We start from the raw sequence: 25,599 nt of genomic DNA, 5'->3' as shown, positions 1-25,599 counted from the left end.
TTTATGAAACAATTTTGGGAATAGGTATATAGTTTCAGATGTTAATATATTTACATAAAAAAGTAAGTGATCTGCTTGAAATCGATATTCCAACCATCATCTAAAAAATTGTTTATATTTGAGTACTTGAGACTTGAGACTCTTGTATGAAATGTGAATATGTACCGAAATACGATTAGGAATCTCCAATATGTAATTTTTAAATATTAGGAAATAAAAGGTAGGTATTATACAAACGTATTAAAAAATATTACCTACTGAAATTTTTTGATGGCAATAGAGAAGTAAATAATGAATTGGTTTATCGAAATTTTTTTTAAGTAAAATATAAGTCATTTGAATATTTTTCTAAACTTGATAGTTGATAGATCCAAGGGACATTCCGGTAGATCGGTAGGATCATCATTTTTGAGAATATCCCAATTATTCACAACGCAATATACGCCGAAGCCGTCTACAACGAGCGACGAATCAGAGATTGGGGTACTTTGGCCCATTTTTAGGGTAATTTGAAAGCGCCTGGGAAAATTTTTATAGGTTGAATTGGTCGGGGAATTTTTCTGGAGGAAAATTGAGCAAACTAAAGTGCAATATAAATGTAACATTATAACCTATTGAGTATTTGCTTTTGATTAAAAAAACGAAAACCGGTTATTTGACCGATTATAACCGCCAGGTTAAACCGTAAGTAAAAAAAACGGTATAACCGAAACCCGGTTTTTTGTTCAACAACCGCCATGCACCATCCCTAGACTTTAAGATTTAAAAACCTGGTACTTTTACATTATTATTGTATTATCGGTTTATAACCTTCTCCGTCTTCCGATACCCGTTCTCCATTCCTCTCTGTCCGCACATTGATCTACTTGCAGACCTCTTTCATCCATGGCTTTGTTTATTCCTGCCTGCCAAATTTTTCGCGGTCTACCTCTTCTTCTTCTACCTTGCGGTTTCTAGTTTTGCACTTGTTTTGTGATTCTGTCTTCATGCATTCTTTGTACGTGACCAAACCATCGTAGTTGTATTTCGTTGATTTCGTCATTTATTGTATGTGTATCTGTGACCTTCATTATTTCTCGTATCCGTTCATTGGTGACATGTTCTCTTCTTGATATTCCTGCAGCTCTGCTCCAGAAATCCATTTCAGTGACATCTAACATTTGTTTTGATTTTTCCTTCATATGCCATACTTCGCAGCTGTATGTTATAATGCTTTTCACGACGGCGCACAGTGGTCCAAAAACCCGAAAAGATGGCCAAAATATGAGAGCTTTTTTTGATTTGCATGAAATTAGGTATCCAGGGGTTTTTGAGGTCGCTAATTACGAATCCGAAGTCCAAATTGCAAAAAACAAAATGGCGGATGTAATATGGCGGGTTTATATATTTAAATATATGTAATACCGTCGAAATTTGATATCCGGGGGTTTTTTAGGTTGCTGATTACGAATCCGAAATCGAAATTTCAAAAAACAAAATGGCGGATGCAATGGCAGATTTTTTATTCCAACGTTAAATTCGATTATTAATCATATGAAAGTCAAAACTAATTTTTACTTTATTTTTCAACAATACTGTACCTGACCCTTTTATCTCTGATTTTACCCTATGATACTGAAATAACTAAAGACTTACAGTCATTACAACTACCTGAATGCTGCGGCATGATCTGTTTATTCTGCGTCGTTAACGATTCATATTGAAACTCATAGCGCAGAGCGCTTGTACAAAAAATTCTCGCAAAACCAAAGGGGCAGATAGTGGCAGCTAATTTTCTTTTAATCTTAAAGAGAGAAATATAAGCTAAAAGATGATTGTAGTAACATCTTGGAATTCGATGGAATATATAACTATTTGCCTATCTGAAAATTTAATTTTTTCAAAATATATACTCTCTTAATACTTAATTTCAACTTAAAATATACTAAATATAACACATATACAAATATTTTGATATTATCTCATTTTATTAAAGATGGATCCACGAATATCCTCCATTTTGCAGAATTGAATTTGCGCACTCCGTTTTCAAGATACACGCAGAAGACTGCGTATAAAATATTCGTTATTCTAAACTGCGCTTCTGTTCCGTAAGAAGGTCAACTTTGAACTGAACTAGAAATTCAGATATACGAGATATAGCTCTAGGGTTGCCAACACTGAATAGGGAATTTAATTCTCTTTTAGAAAATATAATAATATTCTTGAAACGTTGAATTTTTTTTTTGACTTTTGGCCAGCTTTTTGGGATTTTGGACCACTGTGCGGCGTTATAGATTTTTTTCTTGTTTTGGTTGTTTATCTGCTTGTCCCAGATTACTGAGTTTAGGAGCCTAATTGCGTTCCTGCCCTGAGTATTTCGTTCTTTAATGGCTCCGTCCAGTGTTCCATCATTCGTGATTTTCATACCCAGGTATTTATATTCGTTACATTTACTGATTGTTTCTCCTCCTTCTATAGTCGAGAAAATGAAGCATTTTGGCTCGCAATTTTTTCGTCCAGCATGGATTTACTTGAAATTTTCACAGAAGGTAGGGAATAGTCCAAGGATCATTTTCTATATCATGCGGCTGTACGCTAAAAGCTTGGGGTGGTTGCCACCCCATCTCGGGGACGGGAATGTTTTATTATATTTTAACCATGTAAATCGATGTAAAAATGAATTCTAAAAAAAATGTTTTTTACATTTTCTTCGTAAAACTAGTATTTTTCGAGTTAATCGCGCTTGAAAGTAACAGTCTTTCGACGAAAAAATCGACTTTTTTAGATGGTTTTTTGAGAATACCTCGAAAAATATGCATTTAATCAAAAAAACTGTAGATATCAAAAATGCATCTTTTAGTAACACAAATTAAATTAAACTTAAATAATATTTTTAAGTAGGTATACTGTTAGACCTATCAAAAAATAGTAATATGAACCTCCTAGAATGACAATTAAGCGACTTGTGATCAAAAAAAGGTTTGTACCTGCTATTATCTATGAAAAAATCATCAGTGAAAACAACCCCCTAACTACTCTACTGATTAAAAATTGGTCTTCACCTTTCTGTAATTCCCTTTATATTCGTATTATCAATATACCCAAGAAGTTTGACCTATTTAAAAGGCCTAATTTTATAAAAATTTGACTTGAAGAAAAATTGATTTTTTGCAATTTCCTATTTGTCACCTTTTATTTCAAAATATCTCCGAAAATACTGGAGATACGAAAAAAATTTTGGACTACTAAATTTTCGCTTATTATTTAATAAGTAAAATTCTCTTGTGCATAGATTTTCATTGCAGTGAACAGTTAACAAGATACTATAGCTATTTAAAGCCTCTATTTACGAGCAAACACCCCCTTATTCGAGTCTTTTAAACTCACCCCAATTAAAAACTAAGGGATCTTACAGAATTTAGTTTTCACGGTCTTAGAATTCGTCAAAAATCCTACAGAATTATTATTGAAAAAACTTTTTATCGTCAAAAATGAAGGAGCCATGTTCAAAAAACGATTTTTTTTTTGAAATATCGAATAGTCCGCTCATGGATAATTTTCAATATATGTATAATACCACAGAATCGGTTGATATACTGGAAGATGACTAAAAAATTATTTGTATTTGTACATATTTGTAAATTCGTATTTTTGTGTAAATAAATGTTTTTGTAATTCTTTAATTCTACTTTTTTTCTGTATAGATCTATTAAATTATCTACTTATAAAAATTGTGATGTTATTAAGTGTGGTTTTTAAGGGTTGAAATATGATATTTTATCCTAAAGTATAAAACAATCATTATTTAACCCATCAAAACCAAAGTTTACCCATATTAAAATTTACAATGTTTTTATAAAATTTTTGTCAATAAGAGGTAGGTTACACCCCTAAAATAATCAACGCCCTTAAGCATGATATAGAATATGAAGTACAGGGTGATATGATCCTAATCCCAAATTTTTATGTAAATCGATGCAAGCTGAAATGATTCTTTTAGGATAAGTAAATTTTTTATATATAGCTCTAACAAGGGTGGTTTTAAGTATATCTTAAAGCATACAACAATCATTATGTACCTAATAAAAACCAAATGTAGACATTATTAAAGTTAGAAATGTTGTTTTATAATTTTTTACAGTTAGGGGTAGTTTTCACTTTTCACATTTCGTTTTCACATGTTTATATTTGTATCCTCCATTGCCTCCCATAACTTTACCGAAGGTACACTGTCGTATGCCTTTTTCAGATCAATATAATATACGAAATGAATCTCTTGGTTAATCGCTGTTTTCTTTTCCATGACTTGTGCGATTGCAAAAAGGTGATCAAGTGAGATCTTCCAGATCTAAATCCTGCTTGTTCTTTTGCTTCCATTTTCTTGTATTCGTCTTCTATTCGGTTTTTTAAGGTTCTTCCGTATATTTTGCTGATTGTTGGTGTACAGGAAATACCCCTGTAGTAAATACAGTGTAGTTATCACATTGTTTTCGATGTGTACTTTTACATAAATGTAAAAAAACTTTCACCTTGGTTAATTACGGTCAAAGTTAGCTACTTTTTGTATTTAATTCACAGCTAGTTTGTTCCTAACAATTAAGAAAGCTAACTAGCACTATTTTGAAGTTCAAGGCATGTATACAGTTTATATCTAAAAGATTGAGTAAACTTGAACAGAGTGGTTAATATATCTTTAAAAATAACTCCACAGAATTCGACTCATGGTCGGTGGAGGGGAATTATTAAAATCCGTGCACTCAAAAAATGAAATTTATTTTTCAAAGATATGTTGCGCTTAATACAAAACGTTATGGGGCCGATAATTATGATTCTAAGACCTTCGAGTATACCTATATAATTTCATAAAAATCGTTCAAGCGGTATCGGAGGATTATGGTAACTAACAGTACGACAGGAAAATTTTATAGATGTAAATAAATAGGGTATTAAAAAATAGGGTCTTGGTGATAGAAGGGTGAAAATTAAGGGTTGTATATATAGTTTTAATGGTACACACTATAAAATTAAGGTAGACAATGTTTTCTAAAACAATAAAAAAGTGGCAGAGGGTAACCCCCTTATAACTTATAGGTATAAATAATAGATTACAATCTATTTTCAGTCCTACAGAATATATGTGTAAAATTTCATAAAAATCGGTCAAGCCGTTTCGGAGGAATATGATAACTAACACTGTTACAGGAGAATTTTATGTATATAGAAGTAACTGTAAATTAAATAAGTAATAAAAGTGGCTAAATTTCCTCGTAATTAACCTAGGCGAAAAGTTTTTTTTTGAAAATTCGTGTAAAAATATCAGCTTTTCAAATCCCAACGCAGATTTAGTCAATAAGTTAATATGGTTATTCAAATTCTTTATAAGCCAAAAATGATTCTACTTTCGTAAAATGTTTTCAGAATGGTAAATATGACTGTTTATTGATTTTTTAAATAAGTTGAAAATGTAAGTATTCTTCTTTCCTGTGGTTTCCACAGAATTACTGTGTCATTATTATTTTCTGAACAACATTGCAAAAAAAGCTCGTTGTGATAAACAAATCGAATGCAATTTAAACTAATTGACAAATCGTCTTGCAATTTTTTGTGCATTATGTGGACTGTTTGACTCAACATTTCATGCAATATCAAAGTCTTAAGTTCATTTTTGCAAAAGTTATAGCAATTTCTTTATTTTCGAAATTTAGTTTTATTTTGCAATTTCTGAAATCACAAATAATCAGAACAAAACTCAAAAACTTCCATTTTAAACCTTTGCTTATCTACTAAAAGATGAATAATCTAAGTAAGATATTTAATTAGGTTATCTTTACCTGTAGCCATTTAAACGAAAAAACTGTCATGTTTGACACTTATTTGTTAATAACTAAAATTCTCGTCCGAATTGTGACGGGCATTGTTGTATTTATAATGTAATAGGTATATCTCCAAAAAAACCATTTGCAACCTGGCTGGCAAGTGTCCTGACAAAAACCTTATTTTTCTGGACTATTGCAACTAAGAGAAGAAAGAAAGAAACTTAAAGAAAAAATGTTACAAAAAGAAGCAACCGAAGAAGGAAAAGCAGTAGAAAGGAAATACAAAGAAAAATATAGCGGTTAAAAAGCAAGCCAGAAAAGACAAAAGATACTACGTAAATCATATGGTAAAAATGTCAGAAAAAGTTGCGCAAGAAAACGACCTGAAAATACAGTACAATATCATCCGAAATTTGACAGGGAAAACACTAAACAGTAATAAACAAATTAAAGATAAACAAGGAAATAATATAATTAATCAGAACATAAAATAATACAAAGATGAAAAGAACACAGCGAGGAAATATACTCCAAACACCAGATATAGACGGAGATAATGTAATACAGGAAATAAACATTAGAACAGTTGAAATTACGAAAGAAGAAATACAAAACACACTAAATCAACTAAAAAAATGGCAAAGCCGCTGAAAGCGACAAACTACCGATAGATTTAATAAAGGCGGACGCAAACGAATCAGTAGAAATGTTACACAAACTCTTTAACAAGATATAGGCCGACCAGGAGCTCCCACAGAAATGGAACGTGGGTTTAACTATTAAGATACCAAAAAAGGGCGATTTCAATAAATGCGAGAATTGGCGAGCAATATAACACCGACAATATTTATAATAATAACGGACTGGATCATGCAGAAAATAAGTGGTAAAAAAAGAGGTATTAGATAGAAATTGCATAACTAGTTGGACGATTTGTAGTTCGCAGATGACATTTGTCCCCTAACCGAACATAGTAGCCATAAGCAAAAGAAGATCGACAAGCTTGCAAAATACTCCAAGATAATGGGTCTGAAGATAAAGACAAAAAAACCAAACTTAAAAAAAAACAGCAACCAAGAAACTAAAATTAAAATACAAGGAAGACAAATACAGGAGATAGCTAACTTTACATATCTGGGATCGATTATGGAAAAAAAGGCGCTAGTAGAGCAGATGTAGAAAAAAAGATAGTAAAGGCACAATATGCACTCATTATATAATCATATAATGCATTAAGGTGATACAGTAGCGATCAACAGGTAGCCAAAACGCGTTCCAAGATTGCGGCTGTAATTTTGAATATTTTTTCGAGATATTTGGCACACGTATTCGTAATATAATAACGAATGGCGGTACAGAGCCCAATTTGAAAAATATATTAATATGTGGAAATTACTCTGTAATTAAATACAATATTAAAAAAACGAGCCTGTACCGCCATTAAGAAGAACAAAAAAATACACTTTCTTCAAATAAACTTTTTTATCCAATGCCTAGATTTTGTGTCATTTAGGAACTACTAATGAAATAAAAAATTTTAGTAGTTCCAAAATTACACAAAATCTAGGCATCGGATAAAAAAGTTTATTTGAAGAAAGTGTATTTTTTGTTCTTCTTAATGGCGGTACAGGCTCGTTTTTTTAATATTGTATTTAATAACCGAGTAATTTCCACATATTAATATATTTTCAAATTGGCTCTGTACCGTCATTCTTTATTATATTACGAATACGTGTGCCAAATATTTCGAAAAAATATTCAAAATTACAGCCGCAATCTTGGAACGCGTTTTCGTTACCTGTTGATCGCTACTGTTTCCTCTTAAGGAAAATCTGGAACACACGCGATATATCAGAATTAACCAAAATCAAAATATTAATAGCTGGAGAAGAACTGTAACAAGAGATCATGTAATAATTGGCGTTGAGATGGAGAGAAGTCAAACAGAGAGCAATGGAAAATACTTGTATAGCAAATTTCGAAAGAATAAAACAGAAAAGGATGCGCTAATCCTGCGAATCAGCCATCTTTGATTTTTGGCTAAGAAACGCAAGAGCGCCCAATACTTCATAATAAGGGAAAGTATTACAGGGAGAGAAAGATAGGGAGAGAGAGAGAAAGAGAGAGAGAGAAAGAGAGAGAGAGAGAGAGAGAGAAACAACACCGATAATTTATCAAAATAAAATTTAAGAATAAACCTAACCTATCGAAAGGCTCATCAAACAATTATTAACTCAAAAAAAAAACATTTGTCAAGGGTATATAGTGGTATTGTTAGGTATATTACATTATAACTTATTCCATCGAAATCTTCCGAAATCCATAATCTTCTTCCATCAAAATAAATAGAAAATTTTAAAGTCTAGAAAATACATTATTCATAACTACACCCAAGAAATAATAAGTTTTTCTAACCTGATTTAAGAGTATAAAAACGAAAACAAAGAATTTACAGCAAATCCTTATCGTATATCCGAGCAAACCAGCTAGTTGGCAAAAGTTATAAATAGAATTTGTCTGGGTTCTTCAACTAAATTCTCACGTAAACACAACCAAGGTTAAATATTTTACTTGATACCATAAGTACATTGTTGCCAGTATAACGGATGCCAAAGCGAGCGCTAACTGTATGAAATTAATCTTGTTAATATACACGATGTATATTGATCGGAAGTCACGAAGAGTCAAAACTATACGGAAGCCACGAGGGACGCAAATGCAATATATATATATATATATAGTGGTTTGAAGTTTCAGCAATTCGGTCATGTGAAATAAAAGTCTATTTGTTATTTCTCAATATTTCGTCACACTTTTGTGACTTCTTCAGGAGAAAACTGTAAATTTATTAAGATTAGAAATTAACAAAAGCTAAATATTTAATTACTTACAACTATAAGAGTATTAATTTAGATTTTTTTAACATATCGTAAGGGACATTGACTTAATTTTGATTTTGACATTTATTATTTCGGAGTTATGGTAACTGCAATAAATTTTATATTCATAGAATATTGTCTGATATTTAAAATTCTTTTTTTAATAATAAATAGGTCAAAGTAAACTATTTATTATTAAAAAAAGAATTTTAAATATCAGACAATATTCTATGAATATAAAATTTATTGCAGTTACCATAACTCCGAAATAATAAATGTCAAAATCAAAATTAAGTCAATGTCCCTTACGATATGTTAAAAAAATCTAAATTAATACTCTTATAGTTGTAAGTAATTAAATATTTAGCTTTTGTTAATTTCTAATCTTAATAAATTTACAGTTTTCTCCTGAAGAAGTCACAAAAGTGTGACGAAATATTGAGAAATAACAAATAGACTTTTATTTCACATGACCGAATTGCTGAAACTTCAAACCACTATAACACAGTACGGTCGAAAATATTTGTACAAATATATATATATATATATATATATATATATATATATATATATATATATATATATATATATATATATATATATATATATATATAATGCAGCTATTAATTAACAATTTCGCAGAGGGTATTTTTTCCGCAAATTTTCAATATAACGAGCAATTATTTGGGTTTCCGGCACAGTATTTTGTCGGCTCCCTCAAATAAATCCATGAAATTTCAACAAAATGGAAACGCTATTTTTGAAGTAATCAGGAACTGTTTGGAAAATTTTAAATTATCCCGTAACCACCTAGTAAGTGTAACAACTGACGGAGCACCAAATTTAAGAGGAGCAAATATTGTAATGTTGAGACAATATTTAAAGTAGACAACGTATATTCAATTTGTAACTAATATTGTTAATTTTATTCGTTCAAGAGGATGATTATGATTATCGTGCATTCATAGCATTCTTGGTAGAGTTAGAAACAGAACATCCTGATATCTTATTTATACCACAACCATCTTCGTTGGTTAAGTTTAGAAAAGGTCCTTAAAAGATGTTATGAATTAGGGGAGGAAATTGCTTTATTTTTAGAAAGGAAAAACTGCTAGTAATTTGCTAAATTTACAAGTTTTGAACGCAAAATGAAACTTTTAAAATGAAACTTAAGCTATTCATTGATCATATAAAAAGAAAGAATTAGTTCTATTAAATTATTTCCCTTATTTAAAACCATTAAATGATGTACCAGAAAATAAGTTTAAAATTTGGAGGAAAAAGGTTTAAAACTTAGTAGGACAAAAATAGAGTATTTGGAATGTTCATTTAAAGATGGAGTTACTACAAATAAAATGGTATCTTTGGATGGTGAACTGATTGTAAAAAGCAATAGTTTTAAGTACCTGGGATCGGTATTACAGAGTAATGGAGAAATAGATGGAGATGCATGCAGTAGAATTAGGGCTGGATGGATGAAGTGGAAAGAAGCAAGAGGTATGTTGTGTGACAGACAAAATCCAAAGAAGTTGAAGGGAAAATTCTATAAAACAGCCATAAAACCGGCTATGATGTACGGAACTGAATGTTGGGCACTGAAGAAGAAAGAGGAACAACGAATGCATGTGGCGGAAATGGGAATGCTTAGATGGATGAGTGGAGTCACAAAGAAGGATAAAATTAGAAATGAGTATATTAGGGGAAGTCTAGGTGTGGCACCAATTGATGCCAAAATGAGAGAGCATAGGTTAAGGTGGTTTGGTCATGTTCAACGTCGAGACGTTAATCACCCATTACGAAGAATAGCTGAAGTGCAGATTCCTGGAAGGAGTAGGAGCGGAAGACCAAAAAGACCTGGGGGGAGACGATAAGGCAGGACATGTTGATAAAGGGGATTGATATTGATATGACCCCAGATAGTATTGTGTGGAGAAATGCAATTAGTGAAGCCGACCCCGCATAGGGATGAATCAAAGAGAATGATGAAAATAAGTTTAAAATTTATGAAGAAAAAAGTTGTAGTTTGTTGACGGAATTTGAAACTCGTATCATTTTCGATCTAGATCAGATCATCTTCAGTGCCTAGACCGAAGTATTTCCACGTTAGAATGAATGCAAAAGGTTAAAATTATGACTAGTTAAAGAAAAATGTGGCAAATACTTACGTTCTAGCTAGAGTATAGGAAATGACAATCTATTTATCAGACAGAAGTGACATTACAAGACAGGTAGCCAATTTTTGGTTACGAATTTAAAAATAGTTTTACACTATTTTTAAATTCATAACCAAAAATTGACTACCTGTCTTGGTATGTCACTTCTGTCTGATAAATAGATTGTCATCTCTTGTTGGTCTGTGTCCATTGAACTGGCAACAACTGCTTCTTATCGAGCAGTGAATCATGTTGTCCTTTGAGCACTCTTAACAAATGTATCTTTTAAAATCGACTTAGAGTCGCTACTATCATCAGATTATTAAAATGTAAATCATATTTCTCGATGTTACCTATTTTATAAGGTTGCTAGTTTCATCTACTAAGCAGAACGTAAGTATTTGCCACATTTTCTTTAACTAGTCATCATTTTAACCTTTTGCATTCATTCTAACGTGGAAATACTTCGTTCAAGGCACTGAAGATGATCTGATCTAGATCGAAAACGTTTTGCGAATCCTTTTGGATGACTTTTTAATAGTTTTTCAATAAACTTTTTATACCATTGTACAAACGAAGACTTTACTTCTGTATGATTTTCAATTATGGTATACAGCCAGCTACTGGGATTTGCCCATTGATTTTGTTTTATAAAATTATTATTATCCTCGTAAGTTTTGTCGAATTTGTCTCGAGATATATGATGATCATTAGCAGCTCCCTGGTTATGGTTATGGTACATCGGGGCAGGGCCCACTTGTGAGCCCCTTTAGACACTTATCTCCTACTGCGGGTCCATTGTTTCACCCCTATCTTACGGACCAGGTCCATAAGAACTGTGTCTTCGGATCTTCTGGGGCCCAGGTTGCACCGGGCTCCCATGTCTGTCAGAATCAGCAAGATCTGCAACCTGCGCTCCTCCTGCCGATGCCACCCCGACCGTCTAATCCCCCAGAAACCTTATGGCCTCACAGAAAGCCACAAATCTCTTAAAAGGCAACTCCCTCACCTGGCAGCAGCCCCCTATCTGTGCCTATTCTCCTCAGAATATTTTCGTTGGTGGTGTGGGTTGTCTAAGGTATTTCAAGATTCTTCTATAAAGCCAGAGTTCAAAGGCTTTTAACTTGTTCATCAGCGTAATGTTGAGTGTCCAGGGCCTCGATTTTTGACCCTTCGCTTCGTTATCGAACGTATTCGCTTTGTATACTAAACAGATACGAAACGTATAAGTTCGATAACGAAGCGAAGGGTAAATAATCGAGGCCCAAGCCTCCGTTCCATACAATAGTATTGACGAAACAGTGCTATTGCTATGTCATAGCAATGTTGCTATGGTATCAAGTATATGGTCTTTAGTAAAAACATGACACAACCAGCACATATTGGTATAAACGGCATTCAAATTCAAAAAATATCAAGTTACAAATACTTGGGAACTTTAATAAACGAAAGTGGAGCCCAAAACAATGAAATAAAAAGACGTATCGAAATTGTCAGGGCCACCTTCATAAAGATGAGAAAATTTTTCTGCAACAGAGATATTAGTTAGCATCCCTCTACGATTAAGAATGCTAAAAGCCTAAGTATTTATATAACACGTTATTATACGGTGTAGAGACCTGGAATCTCAAACAGAACAACATAAAAAATATTAAAAGTTTCGAAATGTGGTGCTACCGTCGAATGCTAAAGATAAGTTGTGTTGAAAGAGTCACAAACTTTGAATTAATACGAAGGATAGGGAAAGGCCCAGAAATTTTGTTAACGATAAAACGAAGAAAACTCGAATATTTGGGTCACCTCATAAGAGGACATAAATACGCATTAGTTCAAAATATAATGCAAGGAAAAATAGAAGGAAAACGGAATTCAGGCCGTAGAAAAATGTCAGGCTTGCGAAATTTGGGAGAGTGGTTTGGCTGCACCACTAATGAACTCTTAAGGTCAGCTATAAATAAGGTCAGGATAGCCTTGATGATTTCCAATCTCCGATGGGAGTAGCACAAGAAGAAGAAGAAGCAATGTTGCAATACGTAGCAATACTGTTACAAAATAAGCTTTTGTGTGTGTGTGTGTGTGTGTGTGTGTGTGTGAAAAAATGGCTTGGATGCGGGTCCGTTAGCCACAGATTTTTATTTTATTTTTACCTCAATTTATTAGTTTTGTTATATTTTTACCTATTTCACTTAAATGACTATATTTGTTTCTTTCAAGTAGTTTATGAGTAATTTAAATATTTCCATTTTATGACAAAGCTTTTTTAAGCTTTTCATTTTGATAAAGCCTTGACCAGCCAAGATATTTGTATTGGTCTACGTATTCATTCAAGCTGTTGGTGGTTCACATATATGGGAAGGGATACATTTTTGTTCTTTGATATTTTTATAACTTTTTCTTTAATCATTTGTATACCACTGATAATGTTAAATTTTTTAATTTTGACTGTATACATGTTTTTTCTTTTCAGAAAAACGACATTCTGGGAAGCTTCTTCTGGGGCTATATTCTAACAGAATTACCCGGAGGCCGAATGGCTGAAATCGTAGGTGCCAAAAAAATTTTCGGAGGAGGAATGCTTATGGCAAGTTTGTTGACAGTTTTAACACCGGCAGCGTGTTACTGGAACTTTTACGCGATAGTGATTCTAAGAGCACTAGTGGGATTTGCACTAGGTGCCACGTGGCCCTCCATGCCTCCAATGGCTGCAAAATGGATACCGCCACTAGAGAGATCTAAGTTTATGGCTAATATGATGGCTAGCGCACTAGGAGCCGCAATCACATTACCGGTAAGCTGATTTAAATAGAAATCGGATAGGCAAAGCTAAGCTTATGACTTTGGTTTAAATTACTTTGCATGTCTTACATTAATTTTGATATATTTTTTTTTCACTCAACCGTTCTCTTCAGTTCTTTCTGCAGATTTCTTCTTTCTATTGCTTCGTCCACTTCATCTCTGAAATATCTTCAGGGTCTTTCTCTCGTCCTTCTTCCTATCGGGCTCCACTTTGTTATTCTCTTTATCTGTTTTGTCTGCTCTTCTAACATGTTCGTACCAGGTTAATCTCTTCTGTTATATTCTACTTCTACGGCACTACAGTCGAAATTGAACCTTGGCCTCATTTATTTTTTACCTCCACCCTTGCTTGTCTGTGGCTGCTCTTTTCCATACACGGACTTCTAAAAGGCTTGTGCGTCGCTGTTTACTGTGTCTTCCCAGCGCTTTCTTGGCTTTCCAACCTGTCTCTTTCCCTGCATTCTAGCATTCAGTGCTTTTTTTGGTAGCCTATCCTCTCCCATTCTTATCACATGTCCGGCCCATTGCAATGTTTGTATTCTAATGAAGTCTGACAGGAGTGCTTCCTTATAAAGTCGATAAAGTTCGTTGTTGTATGGACTTCTAAAGATTCCGTTTTCCCCCACAGGTCTTTCCCTCAGTACTCTCCTTTCGAATGTGTCGAGTTTGTTTTTGGATGTTCTTTTCAGGACCCAGGCTTCACTGCCATAGGTCGAATTAAATTAAATTATTATTATTTATTATTTTATTATTTATTTATTATTATTATTATTTATTATTATTTAATTAAATTATTGGTCGAATTAAAGTTTTATAGATTCTCATCTTTGTATTTCGGTGGACACTTTTAGACCGAAATATATGGAAGAGTGCAAAATAAGCTCTGTTTGCCTGCGTTATTCTCTTCCGTATTTCTCTATCTTCTGATCCGTCGGCATATATTTCTACTCCCAGGTATGTAAACTTTCCAATCGTCTGAGTCATTATTTTTGTTTTTTCTGTGTTAATTTCCAGACCTAGCAATTTTGTTTGTGTTTTTAACTCTGCGTATGTTTCCTGTGCTCCTGTTGATGTTCTACTCATAACATTAATATCATCGGCATAAGCGGCCAGTTGAACTGTTCGATTGGTCAGTAGGTTTCCTCGTCCAGTTTGCATTTGCCTAACCGCATACTCCAGTGCCAGGTTAAACAATGTTAAGGCCAGCCCATCTCCCTGCTTTAGTCTGCGAAATTTTGAAAAAGTCTGTCCGGTGGTTTTGTATTCGTACACATGCCTGAGTTTCATCCATTGTGCCTTTAATGAGTCTTATTAGCTTGTGTGGTATTGCCAATTCAGAAGTCTACAAACACGTTCTGAATATCAATATCGTGTTCCCATGATTTGCTCAAGATCTCTTTGACTGTAAATATTTGATCCAGTGTCGACCTTCCCCGTCGGAAGCCCGTCTGATACTCTCCAATAATATTTTCTGTTAGTGGTTGGAGCCGCTGGTTTATAATATAGGCGAAGACTGTATATGCTGTACATAGTAGAGAGATTTTTGCACTAGTTAGTGCAAAGTTTTGCACTAACAGTAGTTTTGCACTAGGTAGTTTTTGCACTGGAGTTTGTCTCCTTTTTTATATATCGGACATACTATACTTTTCTTCCAGTCGTCGGCTATTTTCTCTTCTTGCCATATTTCTTTGATGAGCGCGTGGATGTGACTTGCTAGGTGGTCGCCACCTACCTTATACAGTTCTGCTGGTATTTCGTCAACTCCCGGAGCTTTATTGTTTTTCTGGGCCTTAATAGCTTCGAGAACTTCCTCTATAGTTGGAGCTTCTACTCCATTATCTACTTCATTCTCTTCTACGTAGTTCATACCCATTTCATCTTCCATGTCTACTTGTGTTCCAAGTAGGATCTGAAAATAATGCTTCCAGGTTTCTGTGACTTTCTGTTGGTCACTGATTTATTTGCCCACTTTCATCTTTACATAGACTTGTTTGAGGTTTATACCCACTTCTTGTCTTTTTTAGGTATTCGTATGCCCCTCTAATTTCGTTGTTTTTGAAATTTTCTTCCATTTTTTCTATTTATCTATTTTCATAGGCTCTCTTTTTCTTTCTACATATCTTGTCTGCTTTCCGTCTTGCGACTTCTGTTCTGCTGTCTATTATATCCGAGTTCATCACCATTCTTTTCTTAATCTCTGTTTTTATTCTATCTCTTCTTGTTACTCTGTAGCTTCTCCTTAGGAATTCCATCTCTGTTGCTCTTATTTTATTTTGGGTTTTATGGTATTATTATGGTATTCTTCATTGTTGGGTATTAAGTTTTCTTAAGGTTTATTTCCATTTCATTCTTTGTATATTCCTGTTCCATTCTCATCATAAAGCTTAGGTCATCTTCGACTTCTGCGAACACTATTTGGTCGTCTGCAAAACTTAAGGTATATAGATATTAGTTTTTACTGGTATACCTATTCCTTCGCACTTTATTTTCCATGATTTTAGGGTTTTTTCCAGAAATATTTTGAATAGTGTAGGGGAAGTGGGGCAGCCCTGTAACAGTCGCTTTGCTGTCTTAAATGGACTGCATATTCTATTGCCCGTTTTGGTAGCTAATTTATAGCTATCATTTTACAGCTGTCGTTTCGATAACTAATTGATAGGAACTTCGATGTCTTCTATTGCTTCCCATAACTTGGTTCATAGGCCTTTAGACCAGGGCGCTTCTGTAAAAATATTAGTACATTTGGATGTTGAGAGGTGACTCATATTTTTTTGCAGAAATTGCTTGAAAAAAACTCATATAATTATATTTGAGTTATCCTCCCACTCAAAAAGGTCCGGAACATAAAAGTTACGTAATTAAATTTCCTACAATGTAGGATTGGTTAAAAAGTATAAAAATTGTCACCCTTGTTGCAAAATAACAATAATTGCGAAAAAACTATAAAAAAACAAGTATTGTCATTTTAAATTTTCCAACAATTTATGCTACACTTCGGACTTTCATATTTCACCCAGAAAAACTCTATAATATAATAAAACAATATTGTCAATTTCATTAAGATCGGTTTAACAGGTTTTGCAAAATAAATTTTGCAATCCAGCTTTCGCAAAAAAAATAAATTCATTTTTTCAAAATCTTGCAGGCCTGAAAATAAAACAGACAGCAAGTTGATTTTTTTTAACATATAGAGGAATACTGTACCTTTCATTTGCAATTTGCAAAATTAACATCAGTTAACTACCACCGCGTCAAGAATTTTTATAAATATACATTAATTTTTGGTGCTACGCGCAGGACAACGGATACGATTGCTCTGATTAGGTATTCCTCCTACCTGTGATAATGATTGAATAAATTTTAATTTTTAGTACATTTCGATATAAATAAATAAATTTGTTTATTGCAAAATAAAAACACATACTCTGTCCTTTGAAATAATACTTTTTTTAGCAAAAACTTTCTTTGTTCATATATTTTAACTTAGGGAATAAAAGTTTATTATTTTTAAACATATGCAATTGTTTAAACAATCTTTCACAAACAATAATCAAATTAGTTTGATTTTTGTGGAATTAAAATATGAAAATGCAACACAATATAGAGTAGAAAAATAATATAATAGATAAAGATTGGAAGAAATGTTGGTGGAAATCAACTTGAGTGAATCGAACACCGCTGTCCTGCGCGTAGCACCAAAATTAATGTTTTTTAAAAGAAATACTGACGCCGTGGTAGTTAACCGATTTTAATTTTGCCATATGCTAATGAAAGGTACAATATTCTTCTATATTTAAAAAAAAATTAACTTGTTATCTGCTTTATTTTCAGTCCTGCAATATTTTGAAAAAATGAATTTTTTTGCGAAAGCTGGATTGCAAAATTTATTTTGCAAAATTTGTTTAACCGATCTTAATGAAATTTACAATGTTGTTTTATTATATCATAAAGTTTTTCTGGGTAAAATATGAAGGTCCTAAATGTAGCATAAATGGTTGAAAAACGTAAAATGCGAATACTTGATTTTTTTTATGGTTTTTTCGCAATTATTGCTATTTTGCAACACGCTTGACAATTTTTAAAATTTTTAACCAATCCTATATTGTTGAACATTTAATTATGCAACTTTCATATCAGTGCAACTTTTGTCGGAAGTGAATACTTTTAAAGTTATAATCAAAAAACGAAGAAAAAAATCGAATTTTTCCTTAATTTTTTGACATTTTGATTATTTAAACAATGTTCCGGACCTTTTTGAGTGGGAGGATAACTCAATTATTATTATATGAGTTAATTCCAAGCAATTTCTTCAAAAAAATATAAGTCACCTCTAAGTCCATCTCAAAACAGATGCGCCATTGACTACTTCTTAAGATCTAGAATGCTAATATTTTTGGCTAACTCGAATCAGCTTCCTAGGAAGCATATACATTACTTCGGGCCAAGTTTCTTAGCCATATTTCAACAACATTCTGAAGAAGTAATGGTCTTCAACAACAAATGATTATTTGCAAATCGCCGTCATTTCATATTCTGTGAATTAATATATGATAAAAATTAAACCAAGCCCCACTTGAGATTCCGGCTCACCTGATCTTTTTACAAATATGTTTCAAATTTTGTCAATAAGTTTGTTTAGAGTTGTAGGGTTAGATAGCCGCCCACTTCAAGGTTTTCGATTAACGACAGCACTCTCAATTAGTTTCACATTTTAAAAACAGATATCGAAACACGAAAATAGTTTGTCAATTTGAAAAACAATTCAACACTAGTCCGCTGTAGTCTTTTATAGATTTATTGCTATTTTTCAATGGATATGTACTCCATTCTTCTATCGTGTCCAGTGCCGTTTGTAGATTTCTTAAAGATATCCAGGTTCCTGTGTTCTTGGAACGTCTATTGCATATATGTTATACAGGTGGGGTGATAGATAAGACCTCTCCCTATGGTACTCCAGCTTTCGGGATTCTGTATTCAGATAGAATTGGTCCTAGCTTCTCTGCCTCTGATTGGAATCTGGTTTGGATGAATCGCTCTACTATTTTACTGACTGTTGGAGAAACCTTTTCTTCTTAGCCTTCTATTGTCCATTCTTGAACATAGACTTCTCCATACTTCTTCCAACTAACTCCTTCCAATTGAATTGAATTGATGTTGGCTCCTGGACATGTTTTGACTAATGTTATAAAGTTTATTAATCATAATGCAAACGTCATTAATTATAATGATAATAAGTAATAAGCTTAGCATTTCCACTATCAAGCAATAAAATAAACTCAGAATATTCTTTGCTATAATCGTTTTACTTCTAGATCACGTATCTTACAAAGAAGCCGAATGTCTATGTGGCCTTTAAAAACTCATGAACAATTTTTTTGTGCAGGTTTGTGGTTACTTGATCAGTGTATCTGGTTGGGAGAGTGTTTTTTACGTTACTGGTGCCGTAGGTATAGTTTGGTCTATACTTTGGTTCGTGCTAGTATTCGATTCTCCCGCCCAACATCCCAGAATAAGCCAGGAGGAGAGGATGGATATCGAAGATAAAATAGCCGAGTTTGAAGGAGGAGCTAAAAATATTAAACCTGATAAATTCCCGTACAAAGCTTTGCTTACCTGTGTGCCAGTTTGGGCGATTGTAGTGACACATGGGTGCTCAGTATTTGGCTATTTTACTGTTGTAAACCAATTGCCCACGTATGTGAATGATGTGCTACATTTTAATATAAAGAAAAATGGACTGTTATCAAGTCTTCCTTATTTTGGTACGTATTATTTTTTTATTTGTAGGGATATGTATAGGTATTGTTCTTAAGTTAAGCTAAAGTGTTATTTCTTCTTCATACTCAGGGTAATTAATTTGAAAAAAACTAAATTTATGGTAATCGCGAAATCAAAGAACATCAGAGATAATCTTGTAATACACAATACCGTAATTGAGTGTGTGCTGTTATAAATATCTAGGTGCTTGGATCACAGACGATACTGATCAAACAAAAGAGATTAAATGCAGAATAGAAATTGCTAGATCAGTCTTTAATAGAATGAACAAACGCTTTTGCAATCGTGATATCAACTACGAATACAAATGCTGCGGTGTTATGTCTTTTCCACCCTGTTATATGGAGTTAAGGCTTGGACACTAAAACAGTCGACCATAAAAACATCGAAGCATTCGAGATGTGGTGCTATAGGCGCATTCTAAAAATATCATGGATGGACCGCGTCACTAACACGCAAGTACTCCAAACTTTAGACAAAAGATGAGAAATTATAAATGAGATAAAAACTAGAAAGATGGAATACTTGGGGCACATTATGAGGGGTGAAAAGTATGAAATTTTAAGAAATATCATGTAGGGCAAAAGACGTGTGGAAAGAAGAAAAATATCGTGGTTTCGGAATCTACGTGAATGGTTCGGGTGTAGTTCGATTGAACTTTTTAGGCACGCTGCTAACAAAGTCGCAGTGGCCATGATGATTTCCAATCTCCGCTAGGAGTGGAACGAGAAAAGGAAGAGTCAGGGTAAAAGTAAAAGTCGTACATAACCGCATCTATAAAAAGTGCGAAACACGGGGAGTTTGACAAGGATGTGTTCCGTCACCCCTGATATCTAATCTTTACTCCGAGTTTCTACTTAAAGAGGCACTGGAGGATTCCGAGGATGGAATAAAAGTGAATGGCCTGAATATTAACAGCATCAGTACGGTGTTGATTTGCGGTGTAAATTTTACGTCTGGTAGACTTCTCTATACAGTTGCAACCTGAACCCTTAAAACATCAACCGTAAATAAATTGGAGGCCCTTGAAACGTGGATCTATTGGGGAATCCTCAAAAATTTCCGTATCCTCCTTTCATCGAGATCGTATACCTCAATAAGAAGTGCTGTGTAGAATAAGCAGGGCCGCGTTTAGGTCAATTGACGCCCTAAGCAAATTCTCTAGTAGCCGCCCTTCAAGCATGTACCATTTTTGCGAATAAAAAGTTGCAAGCAGATTTTTTTATTTAAATAAGAATACAAAAAAATTGTCATTCCAGTTCGATCACATCAGATTTCTTTCTTGATTTTTCTTTGGAAAAATCATCTATAATGTCGTCATAATTTATCACCTTTGTTACGTCACTTTCTATGGACAAAATCGACAAATTGTTAAGACGTTCTTGCGTCATTATTGATAGGAAATTATTTTAATGACTATTTTAAATTCTTGATATTTTCGAAAATGACCTTTCAGCGGACACGTTGGTTGGCAACTGGGAGGCACAAATAAATGCGCAAAGCAATATCAAAATTAGGGAAAATATCTTTCAATCCAATCTTTTTTAAATATTTAGATATGTCAATTATTATTGGTGATTGGTGATTATATTGTGGTATCCAAATGAACCTTTAAGTGAATACATTCATGTATGAATGATGTAGGTATCTATTAGTGCAGTCAGTGAGGGTATTTGGCTCCGAATTCTATCCTACTGCATCAATTTCCTTGATATTTTCACTGTAAGTAGGGAATAGCTTAAGAAACAAAGTCTATGCTATATCCTATGACGCTTTAACTTAGGGGTGGTTCCCACCCGTTCTCAGGGGTGGAAATTTTTTTATCAAACCGGAAGTGGCCAGAGCACCTAATTCTAAGCAATAACTGTTTTATAAATTTTTTTGAAAACTCGATACTTTTTCATTGGCACTTCAAATGACACTTTTCGGAGACTGTTTTTTGGAGAATACCATAAAAATTTATAATTTATAATTGTGCATATAACGAAAGAAACTATATTAAACATTTTTGTAGTTTATTAAAAATCAGAGAGATTTATTTTTTCATAAATCTTCTAGTTTTAATAAAAAAGAGATGGTAGGTGAAAAAAGATTCTTTTTTGGTACATGCTGAAATCGGTTTTACCAACTTAAAATAACAGAGAAATTGTCGATTTTAGAGGTATAATGCTGCAAATACCTTTTGTAGTGCTTTAAAAGACCTTTAAAACGAGAACTGTTAAGTGTCGGTTACATTCAAACTAAGCGAGATATGGTGCAAAAAAACTTATGAGTAATGTATGTTAAGGAAAAATGAGAAGTATATTTCCCCTCATCCACCAGAATTTAAATGCATCGTTTTTCTTCTAGAATACCTTCTACTATAGTGTTATTTATATATTCAAAAAGTTGGACGGGTTTAAAATAAATGGTTTTTGGAAAGAAAAGATCAAATTATAGAGCGCATTTTTAAATTTTCTTAAAAATCTTCTTTTTTTTCTCCATGTAATTCGAAAGTGATAAGAGATACGTAAAAAAATACCTTACAAAAATGTAGGTTTTCTTTTAGATAACAATAATTTTATTTTTCTTTCATTACTGTATCTCATTATCAATTTCGAGTTACATTGAGAAAAAGGAAGATTTAAAAAAAATTTAAAAAAGCTCTCTATTATGTGATCTTATTTTTTTCAAAAACCATACATTTTAAACCCGTCCAACTTGTTGAACATAGATATAACACTATTGTAAAAGGTATTGTAGAAGCAAAACGATGCGTTTAAATCTGGTGGATGAGGGGTTAAAATATACATACTTCGAATTTTATCTTAAAATAAATTAGTCATCCTTTTTTTGTTACACCATATCTCGCTTAGTTTGAATGTAAACGAAATTTAACAGTGCGGTCGTTTTAAAGATCTTTTCAGGCAGTACTTACAAAAGATATTTATAGCATTATACCCTTAAAATCGACCATTTCTGTTATTAAGTTGAACACACCCATTTGAACATGCACAAAAAATTTCTATTCACCTACCATATCTTCTTTTATGTTATCACTAGAAGACTTATGAAGGAACGAATCTCTATGATTTTTCATAAGCTACAAAAATGTTTTATATACCTAGTTTTTTTTTGTTAGATGACTTCTGTCCTTTTTGAATGAATAGTGTTAAGAAAATGCAATTTTTTTCTAGAAATGAATGCCCACTTATATTCCATTGATGGATGTACTATATACTTAAATGTTATTCGATTTTAATTTTTGTAAACAAATATTTTTTGTACAGTATTTTTGGCACCCTCTCATAATTTTCCGCCCTAGGCAACTGCCTATATTGCCTAATGGATAAAGCAGCCCTGAGAATAAGCAAAGAACGAGAACTTGTCAACACAGTGAAAGTTAGAAAAACATCATACCTAGGCCACATACCGGGAAATAATAAGTACCAATATACATACAGTAGGAAAAATGAAAGAATACCCATGAACGAACATATAAAACACGCTGTATTTTCCTGTCACCGTGCCACAAAGAAAATTGCCCAGCGCAAGTACATGTAATAATAGTTATTACATGTACTTGCGCTGGCCAATTATTTGTGTGACACGCTGACAGGAAAATACAGCGTGTTTTATATGTTCGTGCATGGGTATTCTTTCATTTTTCCGACTGTACTCAACTAACAATGAAAGGAAAGATTGAGAGAAAGAAGGGACTAGGAAGGAAAAGACTATCGTGGCTAAGAAATATCTGGGAATTCTTTCGGAGTAAACATTGAAAAGCATAGGCGACAAGAGGCGTCCGTGTCGTACTCCTCTTTTAATATTAAGAGCCTGTGAGGAATTGAAATCGAGACATTAGTATGGTTAAATCGATATTACCTTTATTTTAGTTTTCTTAGTCTCCTTTAAGTGCCATCTCCGCGGCGGAGGTCAGCAATCATCATAGCTATTCGTATTTTAGAGACGGCTGCTCTGAAAAGTTCATTTGATGTACATCCGTACCACTCTCTCAGGTTGCGCAGCCACGATATTCTGCGTCTCCCTATGCTTCTCTTTCCTTGAATCCTTCCCTGCATAATCAATTGGAGCAAGCTGTATCTCTCTCCACGTGTAATATGTCCGAGATATTCCAATTTTCTTGTTTTGATGGTATTTAGGATTTCCATATCTTTATTCATCTTTCTCAGAACCTCTTTGTTTGTGACGTGTTCTGTTCACGATATTTTCAGAATTCTTCTGTACACCCACAGCTCGAATGATTTTAGTTTTTTCATTGATGCAGCATTCAAGGTCCAAGCTTCCATTCCATAAAACAAAGTCGAGAAAACGTAGCACCTAGCCAACCTAAGTCTTAGCTCCAACTTCAAATTTCTTGTCTTCTTCTTTATGTGCCGTCTTCTACCGAAGGTTGGCGACCATCAAACGATAGGTTTCTCTGTTTTGTGCCGCATGTATTATGTTCGCAGCTTCTGGTATTTGAAACCATTCTCTCAAGTTTCTCAGCCAGGATTTCTTCTTCCTGCCCAAACCTCTTCTACCTTCAATCTTGCCTTCGACGATAAGCTGTAGCAGACTGTACTTATCATTACGAAACACATGGCCCAGGTATGACGCTTTCCTCCTTTTAACAGTTGTTAACAATTCCAACTCTTTACCCATTCGTCTCAATACCTCTGTGTTGGTCACTCTGTCTGTCCAAGGAATTCTCAGTATGCGTCGATACAGCCACATTTCTAGAGCCGCTAACTTCTTTATAGTTGCTGCTGTTAACGTCCACCCTTCTACTCCGTAAAGTAGCGTAGAGAGTACATAGCATTTTGTGGCGCGCCATCGGAGGTTAACGCTTAGGTTGCGGTTGCTTAAGAGCTTTCTCATTTTTATGAATTTGGATCTTGCTATTTCAATTCGGATCCTAATCTCTACGTCTGGGTCCCACTTATCATTTACTGTATATCCCAGATATTTAAATCGGTGTACTCTTTCAATACGTTCGGCTTCAATATTCAGGTCGATATGTTGAATGTTCTTTTTACTGATCACCATAAATTTAGTTTTCTTTCTATTGATCTTCAGTCCAAATTGGTTGCCAGTTGTATTTACTCTATTTAGCATCAACTGTAAATCTTCGATGTTATCGGCTAGTATAACAGTATCATCTGCATATCGAAAATTACTTATTGGTACGCCATTAATCTTGATGCCCTCATTGTACTCTTCTAGTGCCTCTAGAAATGTTTGTTCCGTGTACAGGTTGAAAAGCAGTGGCGAAAGAATACAGCCCTGTCTAACCTCTCTAAAAATGGTTATGTTTTCACTCACCATATGTCCATTCTTTATGTGGGCTGTTTGATTCCAATATAGATTTTTTATAATCTGGATGTCCTTAGTGTCAAGTCCTGAAATTTCTTGTGTAGAGAGAGCACTTTTCTCATTTTGTTAAAATTTGCTCTAGCCTTTTCTATTCTGATTTTGATTTCCTGTAAGTAATCTCCTGTGAAGTTGATCATTGTTCCAAGGTATGCATATTGGTCGACTCGTTCGATATTGGATCCGTTTATGAAGAGATTTTCGTTATTTCTTTGACTTTTCGATATTCTCATAAACTTTGTGTTCTTGACATTCATTGTTAGCCCGTATTCTTGTCCAAACTCTGCTATTCTGGTCACCAGCTTCTGAAGATCCCCAATATTTTCAGCTAAGATGACAGTGTCATCCGCATATCTAATGTTGTTAATGGGAACTCCATTTACCTTTATTCCAGCTGTTTCACCATCAAGAGCTTTTTCAAGGTCTCTTCCAGGTTTTAGTTTTGATATACAACAAAAATGTTATTTTATTTGGTAATTTAAAACAAAGGAAGCATGTAACTACTTCACTTATAGGTTTTACTGATAAAAAACATTTTGAAAACCAATTCCGATAATCGCGCAAACCTTGGATCATTAGCTCACATTAATAGGTATGCGTTATATAATTACATGTGTCATACTAATGTACCATAATCGTCTATTTTTTGTATTTTATCGTGGTTTTGATAAAAAATGAGCATTAGACAGTATTATCAGTTCCAGCATTTTTAATGAATTTAACAAGACTGGGTCATAAAACTTTAAAGTGAGTTCAAGAAAGGTCAATGTCACATTGTTAATGTCAATGCCATATTTATATATTTATTTTTATTCACAGTGTTTAAAAAAGTTGTATCTCATC

The 25,599-nt window shown here is 33.5% G+C and overlaps 1 protein-coding gene across 1 annotated transcript in view; it reads left to right on the top strand.

The window, feature by feature from the left end:
* LOC126887498 (sialin) overlaps positions 1-25,599 on the top strand; it is a 142,776-nt gene that overhangs the window by 90,805 nt on the left and 26,372 nt on the right. Inside the window, exons 4-5 of the mRNA XM_050655104.1 lie at positions 13,298-13,618; positions 19,010-19,388. Coding sequence (XP_050511061.1) covers positions 13,298-13,618; positions 19,010-19,388 — 700 coding nt within the window. The remainder of the gene's footprint in view (positions 1-13,297; positions 13,619-19,009; positions 19,389-25,599) is intronic.

This window comes from Diabrotica virgifera, chromosome 6 (genome assembly GCF_917563875.1).
Source record: "Diabrotica virgifera virgifera chromosome 6, PGI_DIABVI_V3a".
NCBI lineage: Eukaryota > Metazoa > Arthropoda > Insecta > Coleoptera > Chrysomelidae > Diabrotica > Diabrotica virgifera.
Note: the sequence above shows the minus strand (reverse complement) of the source record. Positions and strands in the feature narration are given on the sequence as shown.